General features: G+C 42.4%; 1 protein-coding gene across 15 annotated transcripts in view; it reads right to left on the reverse strand.

The window, feature by feature from the left end:
* Positions 1-815: 815 nt before the first annotated feature.
* LOC114644623 (zona pellucida sperm-binding protein 4-like) overlaps positions 816-27,280 on the reverse strand; it is a 68,005-nt gene continuing 41,540 nt past the window's right edge. For 6 of the 15 annotated variants that reach the window (XM_051934380.1, XM_051934378.1, XM_051934379.1 and 3 more), the window contains exon 10: positions 816-895. In XM_051934380.1, the coding sequence (XP_051790340.1) occupies positions 890-895 (6 nt within the window). In that variant the 3' untranslated portion in view covers positions 816-889. Of the gene's footprint in view, positions 896-17,056; positions 17,119-17,857; positions 17,934-18,033; positions 18,158-18,886; positions 19,068-19,224; positions 19,353-19,669; positions 19,768-20,762; positions 20,933-21,139; positions 21,263-27,280 lie in introns of all 15 variants that reach the window. The other 9 variants (XM_051934384.1, XM_051934387.1, XM_051934385.1 and 6 more) reach the window with 6 other exon arrangements.

The raw sequence follows: 27,280 nt of genomic DNA on the forward strand, positions 1-27,280 counted from the left end.
TGATTTATCAGACCATGTGCACATTTTAAATTTATTGTCTGATATTTTTTCTCCAGCAAATGAAAAATACTGCTTAATACTAAAAATAAGAATTCAGACATTATTATATCTACTGTTGAATTAGTGAATTCCAAAATAATTTAGGATACTTACATTTAAATATACCCTTAAAAGCTGTTTTTGTAAGAAATACCTTTAAAATCTGGTTTGTCAGATAATCACTCAGATTAACATTTGCTATTGTAAGATTTGTATTTACACAATTTAGGTATTTGTTAAAAAAACTCACTGAACAGTAACATTTAACGCATGACTAATTTTATTTACGACTGTGGCACACAGCTGGGGCCCTTGCCAGACCAGGTCGCATCTGTACTAGAAGGACCAGGGACAGAGCTTATCCAGAACATTATCTGCCCCGGAACACTAGAGGGCAGCCCCCATGGCTTACAGTGGGGCCACGATTTTGGAGCATGGAAGCACACCCTTGCTGGGGCCCGAGGCTACCACCAGTGGGCCCCTAGACAATTGCTAAGCCCTTGGTTGCAGCTCTTCCGCCACACCTGAAAGTGCTGCTGGAAGAAGGTCATGAAGCACCTGGAGCACTTCCGGGTGCCATATAAAAGGAGCCAGCAGCCATTACCTCAGGGCACCAGAGTCACATGGAAAAGGACGAAGCTTGCTAGGTGCAGTGGAAGTGAAGTGAGATAAAGAAGAGAATGAAAAAGAAAGAAGGGAATTGTGCTTTGCTGTGCTGTATAGGTGGGAAATGGGGGAAGGCGTTTCCCATGAGAAAAAAAAATAGGTGGAAAAAATGATTATTTAGATGAAGTTTTAAAACAATACATTTTGATCTTGAACACGAACTAGTAACTTGCATCACCACAGATCAGATCTGGGAGGAAAAAGAAAATGCATTTGTCAAATTCAAAACTATCAGACTTGCATGCTTTAGATGTGCTTGAGAACAGTTCAAGTTTGGTCCTTCATCCTAGAAAGAACTGGGAATATAAGAAGCAAGTAGCTTCTACAATAGTATAGCAAAACAGACTTCATAAGCAGGAACCTTTGACACCTGCCAAGTGTGCAGTTAAACCCTAAAGCCATGTGTTCGTCAAGGTATATTACAAAAATAGACTAGAGGGGAAATATTTTAGTTAACTGTCACAGTCTAGTCTGTTAATGCAACTTCAGTCCTCACCCCTTTTCTGTGCACAGTAGAATGCTGCTGCTTCTCAGGTAGTCTGGACACATGTAACCCTGACAAAAAACCTCAATTATGCAGCAGTCTTACCGTCTTTAGTCCTACAATTATATTTAGAGAGTTATCAAAAGGTATCTGGATTAGGCTTGGTAGTAGTGGAACTAAATGCCAAGAATGAAGTGAAACATGTACGAGTGCATATAAGAAGCTGGGATGCACTGTGTTGCAGTACTGAGAATCTGGTCAGATCCAGTATTCCAGCATCAAATCATGCACTGGTTAGGTTGTCTTTGCATGTTCACCAGCCCCAACATTTATGTAGCTTAGTATTTTGACTGAGACCTTTGAACTGTAAGTAATCCTTAATGTTCAAAATGTTCAAAAGGTAAACTTGTTTCACCATACTTGGTATCAAATTCCTGGGGGCCGCCGGTTGTGGTTATGTTGGGGGGCTGGGGTTCGTTGCCGGATCGGGTGGCGGCGGGCCGCCGGAGACCGATGGGGGTTGTTTAACCTTCTGAGGTTAGTGGCACTGTGCCAAGCCAGAGATAACAGACTTTTCTGTCCCGGGGAGCTACTACCGGCGTCATACCGAGAGCTTTCTTTTCTTGTGTCAGGACTCCATCGTGCAGAAACACCCGTTTTGTTTGTAACAGGCGGCCGATCGGCAGACACCGCAAGAAAAGCCGCGCTTGCCAGCAACAGACAAGCGGCGGTAACGCCGGCTTCTCCCGTAGCATATTGTGGCGCTCCTCTTACGGTGAGCAGATCTGTCCCTTTTCTGGGCTGGCTGTTGCGCTGTTTGGTGGTGGGTGTGGTTTTTTTTCGCCTCTCTAGCCTGCAGTAGTTAAAAAAAAGGACAATAAAGAAACCAAAACTTTTTACAATCGATCTAACTTTCGTGCTCTTATATATTCGTGCTCTTATAACCGTCGACGGGCTACACTTTTTGTACAAATTAAGGTAATAATTAGCTAAGGTGACCAGAATTTTTTGTGCCAATCCGGGGACATGGGGGGTGGCTAGTGGAACGTAGACTACTAAACACTACAGAGTACAACGTGAAAGCTGATCACGTGATTTCTCACCAACGTTGCAGGATGCGGTAAAGCATAACCTCCATCAAAGCACCGCGCACGCGCGCCGAGTTCAAATTAGTGATGGGAACTCCGGCTCTTTTCAAAGCTTCGGCTCTTTTGGATCGGCTCCCTTTAAAGAGCCGGCTCTTACGGCTCCCGAATGGCTCTTCGTTTAGTATCATTTGGATGCTTATATTTTAGCCTAATTAAGCAATTATGAATGGTTTGTGTATAGCCTAAGCAATTTCTTATTCATTGTTTTCAGACATTACGTATTTTATGCATTTTTTCATTACAATAAATACACAGTTACTATTGTGTAACATTTTAATAAAAGCTTTAAATGAACAGCTTAACACAAAACCACAGCAAACAAATTAAATAAAGGCCAAACTCAACAACAACAACACAACACTATGACTCTTTGAATAAAAGTTTGTAGGCCAGGTTGGCATTCAGAAATGCCAGATGCGATTTCTCCTCTCCGTGATTATTTGTCCTGTTTTTGAGAAGACTCTTTCTGAGGGGACCGATGTAGCGACAATGCAAAGTCTTCCTACCATTACCTTAACCAGGCGTGGGTAGACTGCAGCCTTGGCCTCCCACCAGCTCACTGGGTCTTCAGATCTTTGGATGAGGTGCTCCTCAAGATAGGACCTCAGCATCAGCTGTGGGATTTCTCCTTGCAGTGTCTCCTGTTGCTCTTTCATCAAAGAGCCTCCACACAGCAGAAGCTTGTGGTTCCTGTGAACACGCCCCTGCTCCAATTTCTTCCTCTTGGCCCTCTGATGGAGGAGCAGACAGGCTGCTGGGGTTGCATCTTGCTGCTGCTGCACTTATTCTTTGAAATGCCTCATCCACAGCTCTTTTGTTATTAAATGCTACTTTTTTTCCAGAGCAGTGGTTTCTGAAAGCACAGTGTTGTACTCCATCCTTAGAAATACAGTTATGGAATAATTGTTTGGGACAAAGTTTTTCTGCTAGGGAGAACATACATGGGGTTTAAGGCCTGTACAAAAGTTGTAAATCCGCTGTCCTCCACAATGGAAAATGGTTAAAAGTCGCTATCATTTTAGCCAGTTCCTCATCAACACTTATTTGTTTGTTTGGCGTCATTTGTTTTGGAATAAATGTGCTTATTTTGGTTTGAACTGAAGACCGTGTTATACCTGCAGTTTTCGGTAAGACAGTGGATGCTGCAGCAGAAGTACTTGGCTCCTTTCCAGGGTCAGTGGATGGCAGGAGAGAGGGCACGCTCTCTTCCAGTTGCATGGATGGGTGGGTCGTTCTTCTATGTCTGTGCAGGTTTGTTGTTGACCCTGCTCTAATGGATATTTTCATATTACAAATTCTGCACTTAGCTTTGCGGTCTCCAATATCACTGAAATGCAGCCAGATGCTGCTTCTTTTTCGGCTTTCACTCAATTCTTCACTCTTCTTTTTCTCTTCACGATGCGCTTGCATTTAAATCTGGCTCCTCGTCTTTCAGAGCGTACTTGGCCTGTACCAACACTCGCTGTCTTCGGAGCGTCTGCCCCCCTTTCTTCTTTCACATAATGGTAGATCCTAGTCCGATGTGTCGTTCGTGAACGAGCCGGCATTATGAGCCAATGTTCTGTGTGCCCATATAAATAAAGTCCCGCCCCTGCCGAATGGATTTTCAGCAGAGCTGAGCAGGAGCCGCTGAAGCTTCGGCTCTGCTCGACGGGCATCGGCTCCTCTCGTTCGCTTCAAAGCATCGGCTCTTAGAGCCGGCTCGTTCGCGAACGACACATCACTAGTTCAAATTATCATGGTGATGAGATACATTAAAAAAAGTAAACCAGCTGAAACCGGGGACAAAACAGGGACATGTTTCTGAGTGGGGACAGTTCAGTTGTCCGAAAAAGGGGACTGTCCCCAGAAAACGTGGATGGATGGTCACCTTAAATTAGCTCTTCGCAGTTTAACGAATCTTTGAAAGTGTTTAATCCGCACGTGTTTGTGTGTACAGTATTAGCAGTGTTTGCAATTGGTATTTTAACTACATTAATAAATGTAGTTGCACTTAATTAGCATTAATTTAACATCGAAAAGCATTAGTTAGGAACGACCTTGGTTTTAATTTACGTTTGAAAGGTTGGTATGAAAGCCACGCGGTTTCGAAGTTATCCTTCGGTTTTCATGAGTTGCTGTTTTGTGCCCGATACTCCTCAATAGGTTCTATCAGTGTATGCTCGTTATATGAATTAAGAGAAAGAGACGGAATTAAGGTTTAAAAATTAACAAATGGATGGAAAATACTTCTTTTTAGTCTGTGACTCTCTGCAAAGTAAAGCATACCTTGAATACCTGAGTTGCGTTTTAAAGGATTTATTCCGGCACCTTTCTGGTATTTATTACACTTTTATGATTAGCTAACTACTGTCTGCCTTCAGCCACATTTGCCATTTTGTAGTAAGCCGCCATAGGTTTTTTGCAAGCCTCTGTCCAAACTTCTGCTTTTTCTGCGAAACTATTGTGTAGGTCTTTAATCGAGCTCGCTAGCGTAAGGTACAGGACTTTGGTGGGTTACTGTAAAGGTGCGTTAACACAGCAGTGGTTTCCTTTGCCATGTACTGTAAATTCTGCAGTGAATGCACAGCACGCCAGTTCTGTTGTAAGGTCCATTCTATCACCCTGGAGGAGCGCAGCGCGTTTTCAGAAATGCTGTTCTCCCCGCGTATCTCCACGTGAAACTAGCATTTTATGTATCCTGCCGCGCGTATGTACGCTTTGTAGGTTCCTTGGATGAAAAGTGGTGACCCTACATTGGCTGTTTATACAGACCTGTGTTCTCCGATTCCTCGGTTTGAACAAGCAAGGCAGGCAGCGTGCATTCATTAATCAGCAATGGAAAACACAGTTAGTGTCATTAAGTACGCGCCCAGTATTTCATCTGTCCCCGACGTATCGTCAGGATTGAAATCGTCATGAATGCCAATGTAGTAGCAGAGCTCCGACACCAAAACACACTTCACATGGCTTAACACAACTTGTGCATATACGGCAAATGACCAGCAAACTCGGGCTGAAGAGCACATGAAAACACATAAACCCACCAACGTTATGGACACGGAAAACGACATGTATTTTAGCAAAGCGTGCAGCTATCTCAAAGTGTTTTGCAAGAAGTTAAAGAAAAAAAAAAGCAAAACTGTAAATAGATAATACAACAGTAATAAATATCCATCCATTATATCCCAACCACAGGGCGCAAGGCAGGAAACAAACCCGGGCAGGGCACACACACACACACCAAGCACAATTTAGAATCGCCAATGCACCAAACCTGTATGTTTTTGGACTTTGGGAGGAAACCGACGCACACACGGGGAGAACATGCAAACTCCACGCAGGGCAGACCCGGGAAGCGAACGCAGGTCTCCTACCTGTGAAGCATCGGCAGTACCACTGCGCCACCCGTAATAAATAAATAATAAATTGCATTAATGCATATATGCATTAATGCAATTGCCTATGTATTGATAACACTTATGTTGTAGTAATTACATTTTTAAAACTAGGTGGTTGGCTTTACATATATTATTTGAGTGTTTAGATTGCACAATGTGTCAACTAAGGCATGCCTTGGAAGCATTTCCCCCATTTCATTTTTTTCTCCATATAATAAAGCATGGTGGTGCAGTGGTAGCACTGCTGCTTCCCAGTATGGAGACCTGGGTTCGCTTCCTGGGTCCTCCCTGTGTGGAGTCTGTATGGTCTGCATGGGTTTCCACCGGGTGCTCCTGTTTCCTCCCACAGTCCAAAGACATGCAGGTTAGGTGGACTGGCGATTTGAAATTAGCCCTAGTATGTGTGTGTACCTTGTGGTAGGTTGGCACCCTGCCTGGGATTTGGTTCCTGCCTTGCACCCTGTGTTGGCTGGGATTGGCTCCAGCAGGCCCCATGAACCTGTGTTTGCTTTATTATGTCCATCCATCCATTTTCCAACCGGCTGAAACCAATTAACTTACAAACAGTATAGATTATGCATTTTGTTATTCTGTTAGTGAAAGTTTGGGTAATAATAATCATTTCACATTTTACTTACTTTGTTATATAGCTAGCAGATCTGACATTACTTTGAGTGGAAGTTGATTGATTTTTATATTTGCTTTATTAAGTATAACTTTCTAATTGATGAATGCATTTTTTAATATGCATGACATTCTCAGCACATTGTAACACATCTATGCAGTACTCCAGTTGAATGCTTTATCCAGTTTAAATTTAACGCCGGGTATGTTTGCCCAGAGTGAACTTTCACTTTAGTTTATAACATTCTTTGTCAGTGATCAGATTAATACAAGTAGCACTATGTTTTTAGTTTTGAACCTTTATATGTAGTACTAGGGTGTCATTAATAAAAGGTGTCGCCTGACCTGTGTTGATCATGAAGTCAGCACTCCTAACATCATTGGGCAGTTCTACTGTGGGCTTGCTAAAGATGTACAGAGCTAAAGGATAGATAAGGAGAACAGGAAATGGAGAAGCTTCTAGAAAAACTGGATATACAGGTAGATAATATATCTAAAGCAATTTTGCCAATTTGTCAACTTGAGAGTAATATTGTTTTTCTGTTTGGCTTCATCTTAGTATAATCGTTGTATGATAAGCTAAGCAATCTCTTTCTCCTCCATTCATTGACCTTATTTAGTGTTGGTTTTGTTTTGCTTACACAGACTTAGCAGCGCACAGGAGAGACACTGTTCATCAGAGTCTTCCCTTCTAAGAAAGCGGGCTTCAGTTTCAAAAAATATTCTGGTAATTTGCTTTTCTCTTTTGTGGTGCATCAGTTTAATCTTTTCATGGTGGTGTAACTTGCATAAATAGCCAAAGAACTTGATATATTGATACAGTTTATGTGATACTCATGACAATGGTCATTTTATGAAGTGTCTAATTTTATTTCACGTCTTTTGTAGATTTCTTAGCCATTAGAGACTCATGCAAGGAACATTTCAATGGGAATTTTAGAGTTGGTCAAGCATGGCATCCCTTCAGGATTGCTGTCCAGTGCAGTAAATGTTGTAATTGTCTTTGAAGAGGAGGTTGTTGTGGAGAACTTGGGAAACTTTACAAATGGCTTTACAATCCTGTTTGGCCCACTTTATGCTCTTAACATGAACTCAAAGACCTTAAATACACATTTGAGGTGATCCAGAAAGTGTTCCAGCACCTTGGAAATGACTACACTGCTAGAGTGCAGTCTCTAAAAAAAATAAACTATTTGCAAATGGAATATGAATTTCTGTGTGACACTTCCTGTCAGTTGTGTCAGTCTTTGATCATTGTTTTAAAACAATTTAGTAAAATGGAATTGACAGTTAAATGGTCTGTTGTCTTATTTGATTTATTCGTTTTCTAAATAAACCCCTAAATCTTGATTCCAAGGAGACAAATTCTTTTTTGGTTTGTTTGGTAATGACCTTGAGTTAAACAAGATGACTGCCAATATATATGCTGTTATATGCACTATTATGATTGGTAAATACTGTGCAACAGTTTTTGACAATTGTTTGGGATGAAATGTTGTTTATTTGTAGTGTCACCATCCTACTGCTCTTACATAAAACATTTTTTCTGTGCAGCTTAAATGCACATATTGCTGCTGCAAAGTTAGAAATGTTGATAATACTTTAAAGTGACGTGTTAATAAAACATTTAAAGTATTTTATTTTTATCCTGCATTATTCAATAAATTCTTTGTTAGTTTAAATTTGTAGAGCATAAAATTTACAGTTGTGTTTAGTTTTTGATACTGGCTTTGTAGTTAACTAAACTAAACAACAGTATTTGTTACAATACAGAATATGTAATTAGAACAACAAGCTGATTTAATGAGTACAAAACATTTAACTGACACAACATATTATTGTTATTTGAGCCAACATGGTAAAGATGTCAACACAAATCAAAATAATCAATTTACACAACTTTAATTAGATGAACAAAAATTTTTGAGTGCAACGGGTCACTAGAAAATTTTAAGTAGGAAAGGACACATTTTTTTTACAGTGGACTAAACTGAGGATATGGAGCAAGTTTGCATGTCTATGTTAAGATCTAAAAATGTCTCCTGGTGCACTTCATGAATAAATCTCAGATTTGCTCACTGAATTAAGTTCCCCAAGGGGAAAAATTTTGGAAGGACACATTACCTGTGGCATTTCCCTGAACAAATATGGACTCTGTGCAAAAATTGGGCTGAGGTTTACCGGTACAGGATAAACACAAACACACATTCAATTTTATATATTAGACTGATAAACAGCTGAGCGCAGTCTACCTTTTTGTATCATATAAAATCTTTTACACTATGATTTAAACCTATACTTGTTTTCTGAAGGAACTCCAAAACTTTAATAACCCTTGTGTATTCCTGGGTGCAATATTTATTGTGGTGCTTTGCAATTAATGAAATAGTAGCTCCGCATATTTTAACAATTCCATATTTTCCTGTAGTGTGTTGACAGTATGTATTCATCTTCTTCTTTTGGCTGCTCCCATTAGGGGTTGCCACAGTGGACCATCTTCTTCCGTATCTTTCTGTCCTCTACATCTTGCTCTATCACACCCATCACCTGCATGTCACCATATCCATAAACCTTCTCTTAGGCCTTCCTCTTCTCCTCTTACCTGGCAGCTCTATCATTAACATCCTTCTCCCAATATACCCATCATCTCTTCTCTGCACATGTCCAAACCAACGCAATCTCGCCTCTCTGACTTTGTCTCCCAACCGTCCAACTTGAGCTGACCCTCTAATGTACTCATTTCTAAACTTGTCCATCCTCATCAACACCCAGTGCAAATCTTAGCATCTTTAACTTTGCCACCTCCAGCTCTGTCTCCTGCTTTGTGGTCAGTGCCACCGTCTCCAACCCATATAACATAGCTGGTCTCACTACCATCCTGTAGACCTTCCCTTTCATTCTTGCTGATAACTGTCTGTCACAAATCACTCCTGACACTCTTCTCCACCTATTCCACCCTGCCTGCACTCTCTTTTTCACCTCTCTTCCACAATCCACATTACTCTGTACTGTTGATCCCAAGTATTTAAACTATTAAATCTATTATTATTATTATCAAAGATTCATAAGACAATGTTATTTATGAATTCCATGACATATCTTGTGCAAAGAGTTAAATTTGAGATCCCCTAATCTTAAAATGCATTTCCCCTCTTTCAGCTTGACCACACTGTGGTTAGAGAAAATTTTATTAATGTAAGAAATATTTGACAACTAATTTACATGTTTGATATTAATAAAAAAAAAATCTCATTATTCAGCAATACATTTTCTAAATACTGGTTCTATGTGCATTGGAATTTCAGCTTGTCATATATTTGATCATATTTAGTATCTCATATTTATTTCCTTTGCATGTAGTACATTGCATTCATTTTCCATGCAGTTTTAAACCTGAATTAGGTCAAATGAAATGTTTCTGTCCACATCTTTTTATAAGGCTAAGATGTAATTTGACATAAGGTTGGTGCTGTATGAATAGAAATCCATTTATATAAGTGTCAGTCATGCTAATATTGAACTAAATGATCACTGATCTGAAACGATCCCTTTCTGCCATTTATATTAAAGCCTGCTGTTTCAAAATGAGGCATCTTGGGGGAGATTTTGTTTTCTGATGCATTTCCTGATATTAATTTCAGTGTGTGTGTGTTTTTATTTACATTAGAACAATCTAGATGAGAACAGGCCATTCAACCCAACAAAGCTCGCCAGTCCTCTCCACTTAATTCTTCTAAAAAAACATCGTCTAGTTTTGAAATTTCTTAAAATCTTACTGTCTACCAGGCTAGTTGGTAGTTTATTCCAAGTGACTATGGTCACTGTGTAAAGAAAAACTTTCTAATGTTTGTGCGAAATTTACCCTTAACAAGTTTCCAACTGTGTCCCCTTGTTCTTGATGAACTAATTTTAAAATAACAGTCTTGATTCTCTGTACTAATTCCTTTCATAACTTTAACAACAACAACAACATTTATTTATATAGCACATTTTCATACAAAAAATGTAGCTCAAAGTGCTTTACATAATTTAAACACTTCAATCATGTCACCTCTTAATCATCTTTTGCTTAAACTGAAAAGGCTCAGATTTTTTTATTCTTTCTTCATAATCCATCTTCTGTAGCTCTGGAATGAGTCTTCTTGCTCTTCTCTGGACTTTTTCTAGTGCTGCTTTCCATTTTGTAGCCTGGAGACCAAAACTGCACACAGTACTCCAGATGAGGCCGCACCAGTGCGTTATAAAGCTTGAGCAGAACCTCCATGGACTTGTACTCCACACATTGTGCAATAAAACTTAACTTTCTTTTAGTTTTCTTAATAGCTTCTGATCCCTGTTTGGATGTTGATAACGTAGAGTCCACTAAGATTCCTAAATCCTTCTCATAAGGTGTACTGTCAATTTTCAGACCTCCCATTGTGTATTCAAACCTAACATTTTTACTTCTTATGTCTAATACTTTACATTTTACTGACATTAAACTTCATCTTCCACGAATCTGCTCAAGCCTGTAAGCTGTCCAAGTCCCTCTGTAATGATTTAACAGATTATATACCAATCCACCTATCTTGATATCATCTCCAAACTAAACCAACTTGTTACATATATTCCTATCTAAATCATTTATATATATTAAAAAAAGCAGCGACCTTAGCACTGATCCCTTTAGAACACCACTCTTAACATTGGCCAATTCTGATGACGTTCCTCGCACCATCAATAAGCATCACCCTGAACGCCCACTTCCTTTACTTTGATGCCCAGTCTCTCATGTGACATTTTATCAAATGGTGTCTGAAAGTCCATATAAATAATATCATATGACTTTGATCATGGGCAGCACGGTGGCGCAGTGGTAGTGCTTCCCGGGTCTTCCTGCGTGAAGTTTGCATGTTCTCCCCGTGTCTGCGTGGATTTCCTCCGGGTGCTCCGGTTTTCTCCCACAGTCCAAAGACATGCAGGTTAAGTGCATTGGCGATTCTAAATTGGCCCTAGTGTGTGCTTGGTGTGTGGGTGTGTTTGTGTGTGTCCTGTGGTAGGTTCTCACCCTGCCTGGGATTGGTTCCTGTCTTGCGCCCTGTATTGGCTGGGATTGGCTCCAGCAGACACCCCGTGACCCTGTGTTCAGATTCAGCGGGTTGGAAAATGGATGGATGGATGGATGGACTTTGATCATACCCTTTTGTTGCTTCCTCATAGAATTCCAGCATGTTAATAAAACATGACCTCCCTCTTCTGAACCCATGCTGACTGTTCAGATAACCTCCTGTACTTGCCTCTTGCCTCAATGTTATCCTTTATAATTCATTCCATTAATATTTTTGTGATGCACATTAAGCTTACTGGCCTATAGTTGCTTGGATCTACCTGTTCACTCTTTTATTTAAAGGGATAATATTTGCCATATGCCAGGCCTTCGGAATTTCTCTAGTGTGCAGTGACTTCCTAAAAATATGTGTCATGGGTTTATATATGTACTCACTAGCCTTCTTAAGAACTCAGGGGTAAATATCAACTGGTCCTGGTGATTTGTTTGATTTCAGTCTACTTAATCTGAGCAGTACTTCTCCCTGTACAATTTCCAAACCACTCAGTACCTCCTTAGTAATCCCATTTATGGCTGGGTGGTTATTAACTTACTCTCCACTTCTGAAGACCTCAGAAAAATGCTTATTTAGAGCATCCACTATTTTATTGTTTGAAATTCCCCTTTACTATTCCTGAATGCAGTTCACCTCCTCCTTGACTGATCTTTTACTACTAAAATATTGAAAGATTTTCTTTGTGTCGTTTTTCACTTTATTTGCTATATTCCTCTTCAACTCTCTTTTAGCCTCCCTAATATCCTTCTAAATGTTTGCCTCCATGTTCTTTTATGCTCCACAATTCACATTGGAGTTATTAGTTTTATACGCCTTGCACATCTTTTTTTACTTTGCAGCTTCTTTTTTAACTCTTTATTAATCCAATGGGGAGTTTTTTGTTTTTTTTTAATTTCCTGTAAATTCCCAGTTTAGGTATGTACTTGTCCTGCATTACAGGTAAAACTTGTTGCACTGCTCCTCATCTTTCTTCATACTTAAAAGCTTATCCCAGTCTATCCTCCTTAGACATTGAAGCATTTGCTCACCATTTGCCCTACCAAAGTAAAATTAGTTTTAGTCTTGGCATCCACACTCTTAAAAAACATTGAGAAGTTGTATTATATTATGGTCACTTGAACCTAGTGGTTCAATCACCTCTACACCCTCAATTCTATCCTGATTTTTACAAAGTACTAAATCTGGACAGACTTCACCCCACATTCGTGTTTTAACATACTGTGTTAAAAAACAGCTACTGATTACGTCTTAAAACTCCTGTTCTTGTGCTCTGCTATTTTCAAGATTATCCCAGTTAATATTTGGAGAGTTAAAGTCCCCCATGTCTTTAATATCCCCCAGTAAACTTGCCTTTTTAATACAGTATTAGTAAAAATATGTGTTGAAATTACTGTGTCTGCATTGGGCGGACTATAACAAACCCTAATGCGTTACAGATGAAGCCACAACTGAAGAGGACTTCTGTTTAAATTATGTTTGACATAAACAGCAACCTCACCTCCTTTTCTGTTCTGTTTATCCTTCCTAAAAAGTATGTATCCCTCTATGTTATACTCATCTTCATCATTGTTATTTAGCCAGGTTTCTGTTGTTGCTAAAATATTATAATTATGCTCCTCTACATACAACTGTTGTTTTATTTTTGATACTTCTAGCATTAAGGCAAGCTATTTTTAATGTGTGACTCCTTTACATTTAGATTTAAACATTGGGTTCGAATTTACTTTACCATGCGTTTTTATTGTTACACTAGTGATTAGTGTTTATTCCTCCATGTACAGTTCTAAACTTGACCTGTACTAACCCCCCCCCCCCCAACCCCCATTTCCTAGTTTAAACAATCCTTGACTAGCCTACTCATACGTGTCCCCAACACATTGGTGTCCATCCGGTTCAGATTTAACCCATTACGGCAGAACAGGTGCCATCTATTGCAAAAGGAGTTCCAGTGCCCCACAAACCTATACCCTTCTATCCTACACCGAGATTTCAGCCATGCGTTAAACCTTCTGATCTCATGTTATCTGGACTGGCATGTGGCCTAGGCAGAACTTCAGAGAAGACTACCTTGTCAATTCTGCTCCTTAGCCTGGTACCCAATTCTTTTTTTAATTTGGATTGCAGACCTGACAGACTACCCCTTATTTATGTCATTTGTTCCAACATGGACAATGACAACTGGATCCACCCCTGCTTTGGCCAAGAGCCTATCCACTCTTCCAGAGAGGTCTCCCACCTGTGCACCCGGAAGGAAACACACCATGAGAGACTATTGCTGGAGCAAACCTGCACTTCAATCTCCCTAATGATTGAGTCCCAAACTATCACTACCTCTGTTTTTCTGAGGACTGGTTTTGAGGTGGCCTCTGGATTACTATTAGGCAGATCTACTTATACTACAAGTTCTAATTGGCCTGTGTGTTGAACCTGTGTATCTTAGGGGCAGATTTTTTTAGCAGTGTAAAGAGTGGTCCTGGAATTTGAGGAAGAAACACTGTGCATGCACAGGGAACAAGTTCCTGTTGCTGGGATCAAGCCATGCCCACAGCCATCATGCCATCAATATCCAGGTTTCTACCTGGCCCACAAAGTCTCAACTCAGTGCAATTGTCATCCAGCACAGAAAAGTTAAAGGACAGCACTAACACCTGAATGAATGACTACACAGCCTCTATTTGTGATTACAAGTATGGCAGTTACAATTTTAAGGCAATGCAGTACAGATTATTTTGTAAAATAACTAATTTTGCCATCTCCTAGAGAAGCAGACAAGTATGCTGTTAGTGAGGACTGCAACAAAACTGACAGTGCCCGCTACTCAAAAGATAGTAAATTTCAAGGAAATGGCAGCAGTAGATATGACCCTTCGAGTCTTTGGAGCAGTCCTAGTTAAGAAAAATGTTAGCTGGTAGTATTTAATGCTCAAAGCTGTCCATTGTTAGAGCCAAACTCTTATCCAATCTCTTGAATGACATTAGTGTCTTTAGCTACTAAGTCCTGGGAGCTGAACCAGCTAAAGTAAATGGTAGGTAGCCTCTCTAAGGCATGAAGGAAGACATTTTCCATGAGTCACAGCTTGTGGAAATTCATTGTCATGCCTTTTGGATTGTGAAACACCTTGGTCAACTTTGAACATCTCGATTAACAAGTGCTAGCTGGCATTCCAAGCTTCTCCGTTGTCCATTTGGATAATCTTTTTATACAGGTGCTGGTCATAAAATTAGAATATCATGACAAAGTTGATTTACTTCAGTAATTCCATTAAAAAAGTGAAACTTGTATACTAGATTCATTCATTACACACAGACTGATGTATTTCAAATGTTTATTTCTTTTAATGTTGATGATTATAACTGACAACTAATAAAGTCCCAAATTCAGTATCTCGGAAAATTAGAATATCAATTAAGACCAACACAAAAAATAGTGGCCTTCAGCTCTTCTGAATTGTTGGGTCTGGCATATTGCATCTTCCTCTTCACAATACCCCATAGATTTTCAATGGGTTTAAGGTCAGGCGAGTTTGCTGGCCAATCAAGAGCAGGGATATCATGGTCCTTAAACCAGGTGCTGGTAGCTTTGGCACGGTGTGCAGGTGCCAGGTCCTGTTGGAAAATGAAATCTGCATCTCCATAATGTTCATCAGCAGCAGGAAGCATGAAATGCTCTAACACTTCCTGGTAGACGGCTGCGTTGACCTTGGACCTCGGAACACACAATGGACCAAGACCAGCAGATGACTTTCCACAGTCAGTGATGGTTTGGGGTGCCAACTTTACACTGGACCTCAAGCAACGTGGATTCTGTGCCTCTCCTATCTTCCTCCAGACTCTGGGACATTGATTTCCAAAGGAAATGCAAAATTTACTTTCAGAGAACATAACTTTGGACCACTCAGCAGTAGTCCAAAGGCGAGATGCTTCGGACGCCGTCTCTTGTTCAAGAGTGGCTTGATACAAGGAATGTGACAGCTGAAACCCAGGTCTTGCATACATCTGTGTTCTCCAATTAGTGTGATCCAACAGTTGAAATGTAAGGTCTACAACCTGCACCTTTATCTTCAAGACAAACTGATAGATTACATCCACCACCAGGAGGCTGTCCATCGCTGCTGCCGATTTCAGGTCATGTACCTACATTCCACCTGTGGTTGATCTTTTAAGTCAAAAGTTCTTGACTTTTTGCTGGCAGCCCTGACCAAAGATCTTCACTTACACTCACATAGCCCACTCAGTTTTATTTCCAGTTCTGCTTGATATAGTGCTCACTTTTGTTGTGCATTACTGCTCAGTTTTCTTTCTTGTGCTAATGAGAAAGTATTGGGGTTTTGGAAGAAATGTAAAGAATTGTTTTAGAGACTTAGAAAACAAGGGTCAAAACTCCTAGAAACTCACTGCTTAGATATAATGAACCAAAAAAAAAAAAAATGCTACAGTGACAAAGTGCTGTTACACTAATTGTCTGCAGACCTCTGGAATAGAGACGCCAGAGGAGGAAAGCCAGCTGTTGCCTCAATCATTTAACTTGTCTAAAGACAGATCCCATTCATAAATAACATTTTATACAAATATACAATTTGTACCACAATGGGACTTGTCCCACAGGGAACAAATTAACCACATCACATTGAGGTAGCACTGCAATTGCAAACAACTACCCAGTGCAATTTTCAGCATGGAAATTGGTCTATCTGGAAAGCTACTTCCTCTGATGGGGACTAACTTTTTGGGAATGCTGCCTCTGACAAGGTGGCAAATAGTCTTGGTATACCAAGTTTACACAATTCCACAGAATACTCTGGCCAAGTTAAGCATTTGCATGCACACATTTTGCCCTTAAAAAGGTTATTGCTCTGCATTGAAACAATCTCTTCCCCTTCCCAGGTCCTTGGCTATCCATGGCTGAAGTTAACTCAAATGTTCCATTTCTGCAGTTCTTTAAACCAAGCCTGAAGATTTAATGGACACTTGGAAGGAAAATTTACCTGGTACTGCACGAAATGAAACCTAAAATTGTGTCCACTGTAGCTTCAAAGGAGGACTGGTCCACCCCACCTGCTTGAACTATTTGTCACATGCTTGAGTAAAACTAAAATACACTATATATCCCTTGTAAGAGTGTAACAGATTTTGGGGGGGGGGGGGTAGATGAGGTTCATGGAAAAAAGTATTCGACTATTGAACTAGCCACACTGTTCAAGGCAAATAACAGGTGGAAAAATGTTTATTTAGATGAAGTTTCAAATCAATACATTTAGATCTTGAACACGAACCAGTAAACTTGCATCACCAGATGATCATATCTGGAGGAAAAAGAAAATGCATTTGTCAAATTCAAAACTTTCAGACTTGCATGCTTTAGAGTATCTATCTAGATGTGCTTGAGAACAGTTCAAGTATGGTCCTTCATCCTAGAAAGGACTGGGGATAAGAAGCAAGTAGCTTCTACAATAGTAGAGCAAAATAGACCTCATAAGCAGAGACCTTTGACACCTGCAAAGTGTGCAGTTCAACCGTAAAGCCATTTGTTTGTCAAGGTACACTAAAAATAGACTAGAGGGGAAAATATTTTAGTTAACTTAGTCTTGTTTGTTAATGCAACTTCAGTACTCACCCCTTTTACGTGCACAGTAGAATGCTGCTGCTCCTCCTCAAGTAGCCTGGACACATGTAACCCTGACAAAAAGAACCTCAATTATGCAGAAGTCTTACTATCTTTAGTCCTACAATTATATTTAGAGAGTTATCAAAAGGTATCTGGATTAGGCTTGGTAGTAGTGGAACTAAATGCCAAGAATGAAGGGAAACAGTTGGGAGATCTGGGGACCTGGGTTCACTTCCCGGGTCCTCCCTGCGTAGAGTTTGCATGTTCTCCCCGTGTCTGTGTGGGTTTCCTCCGGGCGCTCCGGTTTCCTCCCACAGTCCAAAGACATGCAGGTTAGGTGGATTGGCGATTCTAAATTGGCCCTGGTGTGTGCATGTGTGTGTGTCCTGCGGTAGGTTGGCACCCTGCCCAGGATTGGTTCCTGCCTTGTGCCCAGTGTTGGCTGGGATTGGCTCCAGCAGACCCCCTGTGACCCTGTAGTTAGGAATATAGCGGGTTGGAAAATGGATGGATGAATGGATGGATGTACGAATGCGTACAAGCTGGGTTGCACGGTGTTACAGTACTAAGAATCTGGTCAGATCTCGTATTCCAGCATCAAATCCTGCACTGGATAGGTGGTCTGTCAAAATACTAAGCTGCATAAATGTTGGGGCTGGTGAACACAGACCTTTCAACTGTAATCTTTAATGTTCAAAAGGTAAACTTGTTTCACCATACTTGGCATCAAATTCCTCAGCTCCTAGAAGTTGCACTTGGATGATAAGTAATTTTACAACTTTACAAATAACCATTTCAGTGGGAATCTACCTGTATGATCAAAGCAAGCACCATCACAGCTAGCCTCAATAGATGAGCAGATCTCTGTAGAACAGAGGATGTAAATCTGAAAAGGGAAATGAAGCCATGTTTAAAATCTGCACCTCTTGAGGTAAATCTGTATCAAGCAGTAGGCAGATGTATAGCTCCATTCCCTAAAGACTCACCTCTTCATCCAAATATGCTTTTGTTCTACGGTCCACAAATTGGAAGGTTTTCACCTCAAATCTCCGGCAATGGTGTGGAGACTTGCCTAGATGTGAAGGTGAAGGGTCCAGGGTGTTGGGACAACTGAAAAGGGATTTAAAAAAACCACAGCTATCAAATGGGAGCATGTCTCACAGTCATACAAAATTGTCTGAACTGCTGTATCTGCTTCAGGTCTAGATCTTTGTGCGACTGCTCACTGAGATCCAATTGCCCTATAGCAAAAATGTCCAAGAGTTGTAATCTTGGCTACTAGACATCTTACTAACTGAGCTACAATCAAAGTGATTGAAACGCAAGCACAAAATGCAGATTCCAAATATGAACATTCATCATGCACAAATTATTTCCTTAGCATCGAATAAGTATACATTTGTATTTGCATCTTACTGATCCTGAAAGTGATTTGACAATGGTTAAGCCGGATACCAATTTGTAATGAGGCTCATGGCAAAACACACACTTATGCATTTACATCTAAACACTACAAATATGTAGTGTCCCAAGAAAGTCTGGTATTGTGTGCCAAATACAGCGAATGTTGTTACATATGACTGGTTTAACCTGCTAAATACAACAGCTTTGATGGAATTCCTGGTTTCCAACTACTGAATTTTAAGTAAAAGGAAAATAGGACTAAAAGGGGACATTAAGGGCCTCCTTTGGTAATTTTGCATCGCTTTAGTTGAGGCAAGAGAAGTCGGTCAGACTGAAGCAAAATGATGAACTTGGCTCTTTACAAAAATAGGAAACATTAAAATATCTTGCGTCTAGCTGCATTGGAAGGAGGAAAAATCCATTTTGTAAACTCACCCATTGTAGATCAGCACCCAGGCTGCTTCAGAAGACCTTGGATAAGCAATGCAGTAGTTCACCAGTAGCTTTGCATCTGGATCAGGAGGATTGAGGAGGCACAACTCCAAATATAGACTAGAACCTAGCAATAATCTTAAGGGGAGACCAGTTTCTGGATAGTACTGGGTGTAACATTTATCTGAAATGAACCAAACAGTATTAGTAATTCAAGCACCAGCAGGAATATCACAGAATTCTGACACTTCAATTTTCAACCCATTAACTCCAGAATATACTGTACCTTGGGTTGGGGGTTAAGCTACTTTCCCTGTTCTTCCACCAGATGCAAGTCTTACCTTTAGCCACTCTCAGCTGAACCCCTGGGTCTATGGGATGGGACACCACAGACTGTGGTGGCAAACTCTTCACTATGTAGCCCAAACTGACCAGGCTACCCTCCGAATAGCTGCATTGCATCTTGAAACTTTAGAAAGACATTTTTTTTGAAGTAGTTATTTCGGTTTATGAACTTTCAGGGATAGATTTAATAAAACCTATTCCATTCTGCTAGTACACAGCTAGCTTACAGTACATTTTGCCTTGGTTAGTAGGCTCACAAAAGACAGTACATATTGATCTTGCACTTAAGTATTCCAACTTCCAAGGAAGGAACCAATACATTATACCCCTTCAAAATTAGAATTACATTCTGTACCTCATTCATTTGGTTTCTATTAAAATACAGACCAAGATCGCAATAGGTAGGACAAAATCTTGGTTTGTCCATATGCTGATGCTTACTTGTAAGGAAACTCCCGACTTATTTCACCAAATGCCTGGCTGTAAGTGACAACAGAACCCAGCACTTCTGCAATAAAGAGACTTGTGGATCCAATTTCCTGTATTGCAACAGCAAAAAAAAAAAAAAAAAAAAAAAAAAGATATATATATATCTCTATATCTCAGACTACTTGCTGTGGTATAAAGCTGGGGTTTGAGAACTTTTCTTGTTGATTTAAAGGTCATATTCAAATGTAACATGCAGGAAAAAATAAATTTCAATGCCTTCAGTGTTCATGCAGTGCATTCTGCATTAAGAATGAAGCCTTTAGTTTAAGGTTACTCTTCCTCTTACATACCCGACAACCTTGGTGGCAAGGGGGAAATCTACAGAGTATTTCTAAAAAGGCAGGGTACACAGACAAGCAGTTGATAAAGGATGAAAATAAGACTGAAGAAATGTACACTGCAAAAAATTAAATCTTAACAAGCCAGAAAATCTTGAAGAAATAGATCTTGTTTTTTTATTTTAAGAATAACTGAATTGAGTAGATTTGTATGTGTAAGATGTTAAATTTTCTAAATGAAATTATATATCTTACACATACAAATCTACTCAAGTCAGTTATTCTTAAAATAAAAAAACAAGATCTATTATTTCTTTTCTTCAAGATTTTCTGGCTTGTTAAGATTTTTTGCAGTGTAGGCATGATGTATGAAGAAATCTGGTTAAGATGTACACTAATGTAGAAGTTACCAGGGTTAACCTAGTTAGCAGTAGAGGATCTAAACTTTAAGCAATATACCGTATATTCCATGTTCCAAACTGTAACCCACGTTAATCCAAGTCTAAACAAAAAACTGTAACTTGCTAGCAACTCACTTCTACTCATACAGGAATGAGCCTAGTAAAACGGGGAAGCAAAACAAACAGGTTTGAAAGCTCTACACTGCAAAGGCAAGACTAATAAAACTCTATATGCAAAGAGAATGAGGGCTTTGGGCCACTTAATACGTACAGAAACCTGCATAGTGAGTTAAAATGCATTTGCAAATCTCACTAATGAGCTGGATTTTCATTAGTATAACTTCCAGCAAATATGCCGTTACTTACAAACACACTTGTTCCACATTCTCCCAACCCAAACTTGAAGAGGGCAAAGTCTTCAGTCAGCAGCAAGGGGTGACATGCCTCCTGACCAACTCTCAAGGTGTGAAGATTGATCTCTGGCCAAGTTGAATTACGATAAACCACAAACACGAAGTTGTTGTCTTTTGTGCAAGCTGTTGAATGAAAAATCATCAATACAACTGAAACAAAAGCCACCAGATGTAGATAGGCTATTAATCTAGGTCAAGATAATGGGAGGGGAAAGCTCAATGCTCAGAGGAATCTAAACCAAGCACACATTTAACTGGATGTTATGCAAATAAGACTTCTAGAAAAGTCAGTCTAGGACAAATGTCCAAAAAATTGGTTGCTGGTCATACCTTCCAAGGGGTAAAAGCAAACAGCCTTCTGGATATCAGCACAGCAGCCCAGGGAGAGGCAAGCTTCGGGAGTCACATGAGCAGGACCACAAGGAATGTGCATCTCATCTGGAACTCTGCATCCTACGGAAGGTCTGGATTATTAGCTTTAGTTGCAATGCTTACTGGTTGCTTTTCCTGTCAAATATTCTGTCCAAGCAAGCACTAACACACAGACGCAATAAAAACAAGCATTTCACACTTGATTACATCTTGCCTGAAGAAGGACTCTGAGTTGCCTCAAAAGCTTGCATATTGTAATCTTTTTAGTTAGCCAATAAAAGGTGTCATTTTGCTTGGCTTTACTCTACATTCATAAAGGCTAACACGGTACAACACCCTAGTACTACACTTAATTGGTTAAACATAGAACTTCACAATAATATGTCCATATCAACTGTGTGTCACTGCAAAATTACACAACTGACAGGCTTCCAAATTTATGAATTGCACTTAAAAATTTGAGAAAAACCAAAATGCAACTTAATGTTTGAAGGTTATCAATAGTTTTCTGCTGACATTTAAGAGTATCTGTTTACTGTAATTGGACTAAATTTATACAATCCAGTTGTAGTTAAAGCTACCTGAAGGCCGTGGATGTGAAAGAGCATTCATCTCTCCGGCACTAACAAAGTCACCACCGATTCCATAGGGAGATAGCGTTTCCATGAAGAAATGTGGTTCACTACTCTCGCAAGGATCTTCAGTCTCTGGCTTTGACAGTGGCCTTGATGGACGGGGTCTGTGGCCAGTGCCAGGGACCGACGGGTGGCCCGGTTTGTGAGGCGGGTGGCCGCCAGGGACCGACGGGTGGCCCGGTTTGTGAGGCGGGTGGCCGCCAGGGACCGACGGGTGGCCCGGTTTGTGAGGCGGGTGGCCGCCAGGGACCGACGGGTGGCCCGGTTTGTGAGGCGGGTGGCCGCCAGGGACCGACGGGTGGCCCGGTTTGTGAGGCGGGTGGCCGCCAGGGACCGACGGGTGGCCCGGTTTGTGAGGCGGGTGGCCGCCAGGGACCGACGGGTGGCCCGGTTTGTGAGGCGGGTGGCCGCCAGGGACCGACGGGTGGCCCGGTTTGTGAGGCGGGTGGCCGCCAGGGACCGACGGGTGGCCCGGTTTGTGAGGCGGGTGGCCGCCAGGGACCGACGGGTGGCCCGGTTTGGGTGGTGGGTGGCCGCCAGGGACCGACGGGTGGCCTGGTTTGGGTGGTGGGTGGCCGCCAGGGACCGACGGGTGGCCTGGTTTGGGTGGCGGGTGGCCGCCAGGGACCGACGGGTGGCCGCCAGGGACCGACGGGTGGCCGCCAGGGACCGACGGGTGGCCTGGTTTGGGTGGTGGGTGGCCCGGTTCGGGTGGTGGATGGCCGCCAGGGACCGACGGGTGGCCCGGTTTGTGAGGCGGGTGGCCGCCAGGGACCGACGGGTGGCCTGGTTTGGGTGGTGGGTGGCCCGGTTTGGGTGGTGGGTGGCCGCCAGGGACCGACGGGTGGCCTGGTTTGGGTGGCGGGTGGCCGCCAGGGACCGACGGGTGGCCTGGTTTGGGTGGCGGGTGGCCGCCAGGGACTGACGGGTGGCCTGGTTTGGGTGGGGGGTGGCCGCCAGGGACCGACGGGTGGCCTGGTTTGGGTGGCGGATGGCCGCCAGGGACTGACGGGTGGCTGCCAGGGACTGACGGGTGGCCTGGTTTGGGTGGTGGGTGGCCGCCAGGGACCGACGGGTGGCCTGAAGGGTGGCCCGGTTCGGGTGGTGGATGGCCGCCAGGGACCGACGGGTGGCCTGAAGGGTGGCCCGGTTCGGGTGGTGGATGGCCGCCAGGGACTGACGGGTGACCTGGTTCGGGTGGCGGATGGCCGCCAGGGACTGACGGGTGGCCTGAAGGGTGGCCCGGTTCGGGTGGTGGATGGCCGCCAGGGACTGACGGGTGACCTGGTTCGGGTGGCGGATGGCCGCCAGGGACCGACGGGTGGCCTGAAGGGTGGCCCGGTTCGGGTGGTGGATGGCCGCCAGGGACTGACGGGTGGCCCGGTTCGGGTGGCGGATGGCCGCCAGGGACTGACGGGTGGCCGCCAGGGACTGACGGGGGGCCTGGTTTGGGTGGTGGGTGGCCGCCAGGGACCGACGGGTGGCCTGAAGGGTGGCCCGGTTCGGGTGGTGGATGGCCGCCAGGGACCGACGGGTGGCCTGAAGGGTGGCCCGGTTCGGGTGGTGGATGGCCGCCAGGGACCGACGGGTGGCCTGAAGGGTGGCCCGGTTCAGGTGGTGGATGGCCGCCAGGGACTGACGGGTGGCCCGGTTCAGGTGGCGGATGGCCGCCAGGGACCGACGGGTGGCCTGGTTTGGGTGGTGGATGGCCGCCAGGGACCGACGGGTGGCCTGATGGGTGGCCCGGTTCAGGTGGTGGATGGCCGCCAGGGACTGATGGGTGGCCTGAAGGGTGGCCCGGTTCAGGTGGTGGATGGCCGCCAGGGACTGACGGGTGGCCCGGTTTGGGTGGCGGATGGCCGCCAGGGACTGACGGGTGGCTGCCAGGGGACCGACGGGTGGCCTGGTTTGGGTGGTGGGTGGCCGCCAGGGACCGACGGGTGGCCCGGTTCGGGTGGCGGATGGCCGCCGCGGACCGACGGGTGGCCCGGTTCGGGTGGCGGACGGCCGCCGGGGACTGACGGGTGGCCCGGTTTGGGTGGCGGACGGCCGCCGCGGACCGACGGGTGGCCCGGTTTGGGTGGCGGACGGCCGCCGCGGACCGACGGGTGGCCCGGTTTGGGTGGCGGACGGCCGCCGCGGACCGACGGGTGGCCCGGTTTGGGTGGCGGACGGCCGCCGGGGCCCAACTTGGGTGAAAGCCACGGACTAGGATTCAGCAGAGGAAACCTGCCAGACGGTTTGCTTCTTTTCAAGGGTTTTCCAAGGTCATGGGATTGCGGAGACAGAAAAGCAAAGGTTGCAACCACTTTTGCTACGGGTAGAGATTTAATTTCTGGATGCATATTTAAACGTGCCTCTCTTTTGTCGTCCTCTAATCTCTTATTTTCAAAACCATTCGTATCTAATTTACTAGCCGTTTGTATTATTACACCGTCATCCGTTTCTCGTGGAATTTTCAGCATCGGTTTCTCTTCAGAGTCATAGACTTTTGACTTCATTGCTGAGCTTCCAGTGTTCCGGGTAAATTGTCCCACTGAATAACTTAACGGCTCTTTCACTCTTTTTTCAGGGATAGAAATGCGGGTGGTTTCATCGTCTGCCACACTAGCTGCACCTTTCAAATTGTTTAACCTTCTGAGGTTAGTGGCACTGTGCCAAGCCAGAGATATCAGACTTTTCTGTCCCGGGGAGCTACTACCGGCGTCATGCTGAGAGCTTTCTTTTCTTGTGTCAGGACTCCATCGTGCAGAAACACCCGTTTCGTTTGTAACAGGCGGCCGATCGGCAGACACCGTAAGAAAAGCCGCGCTTGCCAGCAACAGACAAGCCAATGGAAGCCCCGGCGGTAACGCCGGCTTCTCCCGTAACATGTTGTGGCGCTCCTCTTAACGGCGAGCAGATCTGTCCCTCTTCAGGGCTGGTTGTTGTGTGGTGGGTGTTTTTTTTTTTTTTTTTTTTCCGCCTCTCTAGCCTGCAGTAGTTCAAACAAAGGACAATAAAAAAAACAAAACTTTTTACAATCGAGTTGATTTTCGTTGTCTTATTTATAACCGTCGACGGGTTGCACTTTTTGTAGGCTACAAATTAAGGTAATAATTAGCTCTTCGCAGTTTAACGAGTCTTTGAAAGTGTTTAATCCCCACGTGTTTGTGTGTATTAGCATAGCGGAGCAGTCTTTGCAATTGATGTATTTTAACTACATTAATACATGTAGTTGCACTTAATTAACATTAATTTAACATCGAAAAGTGTTAGTTAGGAACGACCTTGGTTTTAATTTACGTTTGAAAGGTTGGTACAAGAAAACCACGCTGTTTCGAAGTTATCTTTCGGTGTTCATGAGTTGCTCTTTTGTGCCCGATGCTCTTCTATAGGTTATGTCAGTGTATGATCGTTATATGAATTAAGAGAAAGAGACGGAATTAATGTTTAAAAATTAACAAACAGATGGAAAATACTTCGTTTTAGTCTGTGACTCTCTGCCAGGTAAAGCTTACCTTGAATACCTGAGTTGCGTTTTAAAGGATTTATTCCGTCAACTTTATGATATTTGACTTGGCGATGCTGCTGAGCAATCATTTATGTTTGATAGAAGTTCAGTAAATAGGCAAAGAAAGTTTAGGAATTAAAAAAATTAACAAAATCTAACTTATTGTTAAGCCATATACAAAAAGTAATTTTATTATTATTTCTTAATCTTCGCTGTAGTTTGGTTCTAAAATATTAGGAACAACAATTTGGTAATCGTTTTTAAAAAAAGAAGTAATTTTTTTTTAATTTTAAGAATGATAAATTGTGAAGTTCATTCCGTCATTCAGATTAGCATAGTGTGTGTGAATCCAATATTTTTTCAATATCTATAGGGCTGGTGATATGTAAAAATATTACTGGATAAAAGAGGAGCGCTAGAATAATGGCAAAATGCAATAATTTTAGCTAGAGCTTTAGGGAAACGTCTTACTAACATAATATTAATATTCAGATAATGAGTGTTATTTGTTACTATCAATGAAAAGTTATCGGCATTTGTAATGTTGCTTACCTCAAAAATTAAAAGATTTAGCTGTTAAAATTACCAAAACAATCCTACTGAATGTAGATTCCTGAAAAATGGAAAATAATTTAATATTTAAATTGGGTGTATAATAAAAAGCGCATATAGTCTTAAATGGGGATTCTGCCGCTTTCTATGCATGGGATTGACTACCCTGGCCTGTACAGGATAAATTAAAAGGAGAGTCTAAAAACTTGAGAGCTTTAGTGGTTTCACTTCATCTGACTGATCAGCATTAATTCAGTTATAGAAAGTGGGCCATTTTAAGGTTAGATGGCAATTTCCCATTCTTTCATATAAAAGACAGAAACATAAAAGTCTTCTTGTGTGTTCTTGATAGCTTTAGTTTATGAGTAACAAGGGTGTCTGGTGCTGCCTCGGGTGAAATAATGTGCAGTTGAGAGAAAAAATTGTGGGTATGAAGAAAAAAATGTTGGTGCAACACTTGAGTTAAAAAATGTTGTCCTAAACCAGAAAAATGCGTTGAATAGATGAATATGTAATTTATGCCATTCGTGAAATAATGTTTCTGTACTTAGTCAACTTTTCAGATTTGAGAAAAAAATACCTGTTTGCTGAGCAAAATACTGATGCGTTTCATCTACTGAGCATGCGCCAATTAGGGGGTAAATTCAAACGTTCTGAACGAGCTGCAAAATTTAATTTAATGTTTCATCCGTCAAAAGCAACATTAAATGAACAGTCATACATTAACAGGTATGTAAAGTTGTACACTTATGTGTAATTTTCTTCAGTAATACAAATTCAATACTTTTTTCACTATTATTGTAATAATTAATACTAAGAACGTTAACTTGGTGAGCAAGGTAAGTTAGTTTTCAATTTAGTTTTCATCCATTTTCCAACCTGCTGAGTCCAAACACAGTGTCACGGGGGTCTGCTGGAGCCAATCCTAGCTAACACAGGGCGTAAGGCAGGAAACAAACACCCGGCAGGGTGCCAGCCAACCGCAGGGCGCACACACATACGGGACAGTTTAGAATTGCCAATGCACCTGACCTGTATGTATTTGGACTGTGGGAGGAAACCGGAGCACCCGGAGGAAACCGGAGCACCCGGAGGAAACCCATGCAGACACAGGGAGAACATGCAAGTGAACCTGGGTCTCCTAACTGCGAGGCAGCAGCGATGCCACTGCGCCACCGTGCCGCCCAGTTTAGTTTTCTGTAAAGTTAATATTATTTGCTTATTCTTTTTAACACAGCTCTGCACGTCTGCAATACTTATTCACTTTTATGATTAGCTAACTACTGTCTTCCTTCAGCCACATTTGTCATTTTCTAGTAAGCCGCCATAGGTTTTTTGCAAGCCCGTCCAAACTTCCGCGTTTTCTGAGAAACTATTGTGTAGGTCTTTAATCGAGGTCGCTAGCGTAAGATACATGTA

This window comes from Erpetoichthys calabaricus, chromosome 12 (assembly GCF_900747795.2).
Source record: "Erpetoichthys calabaricus chromosome 12, fErpCal1.3, whole genome shotgun sequence".
Classification (NCBI taxonomy): Eukaryota; Metazoa; Chordata; class Cladistia; order Polypteriformes; family Polypteridae; genus Erpetoichthys; species Erpetoichthys calabaricus.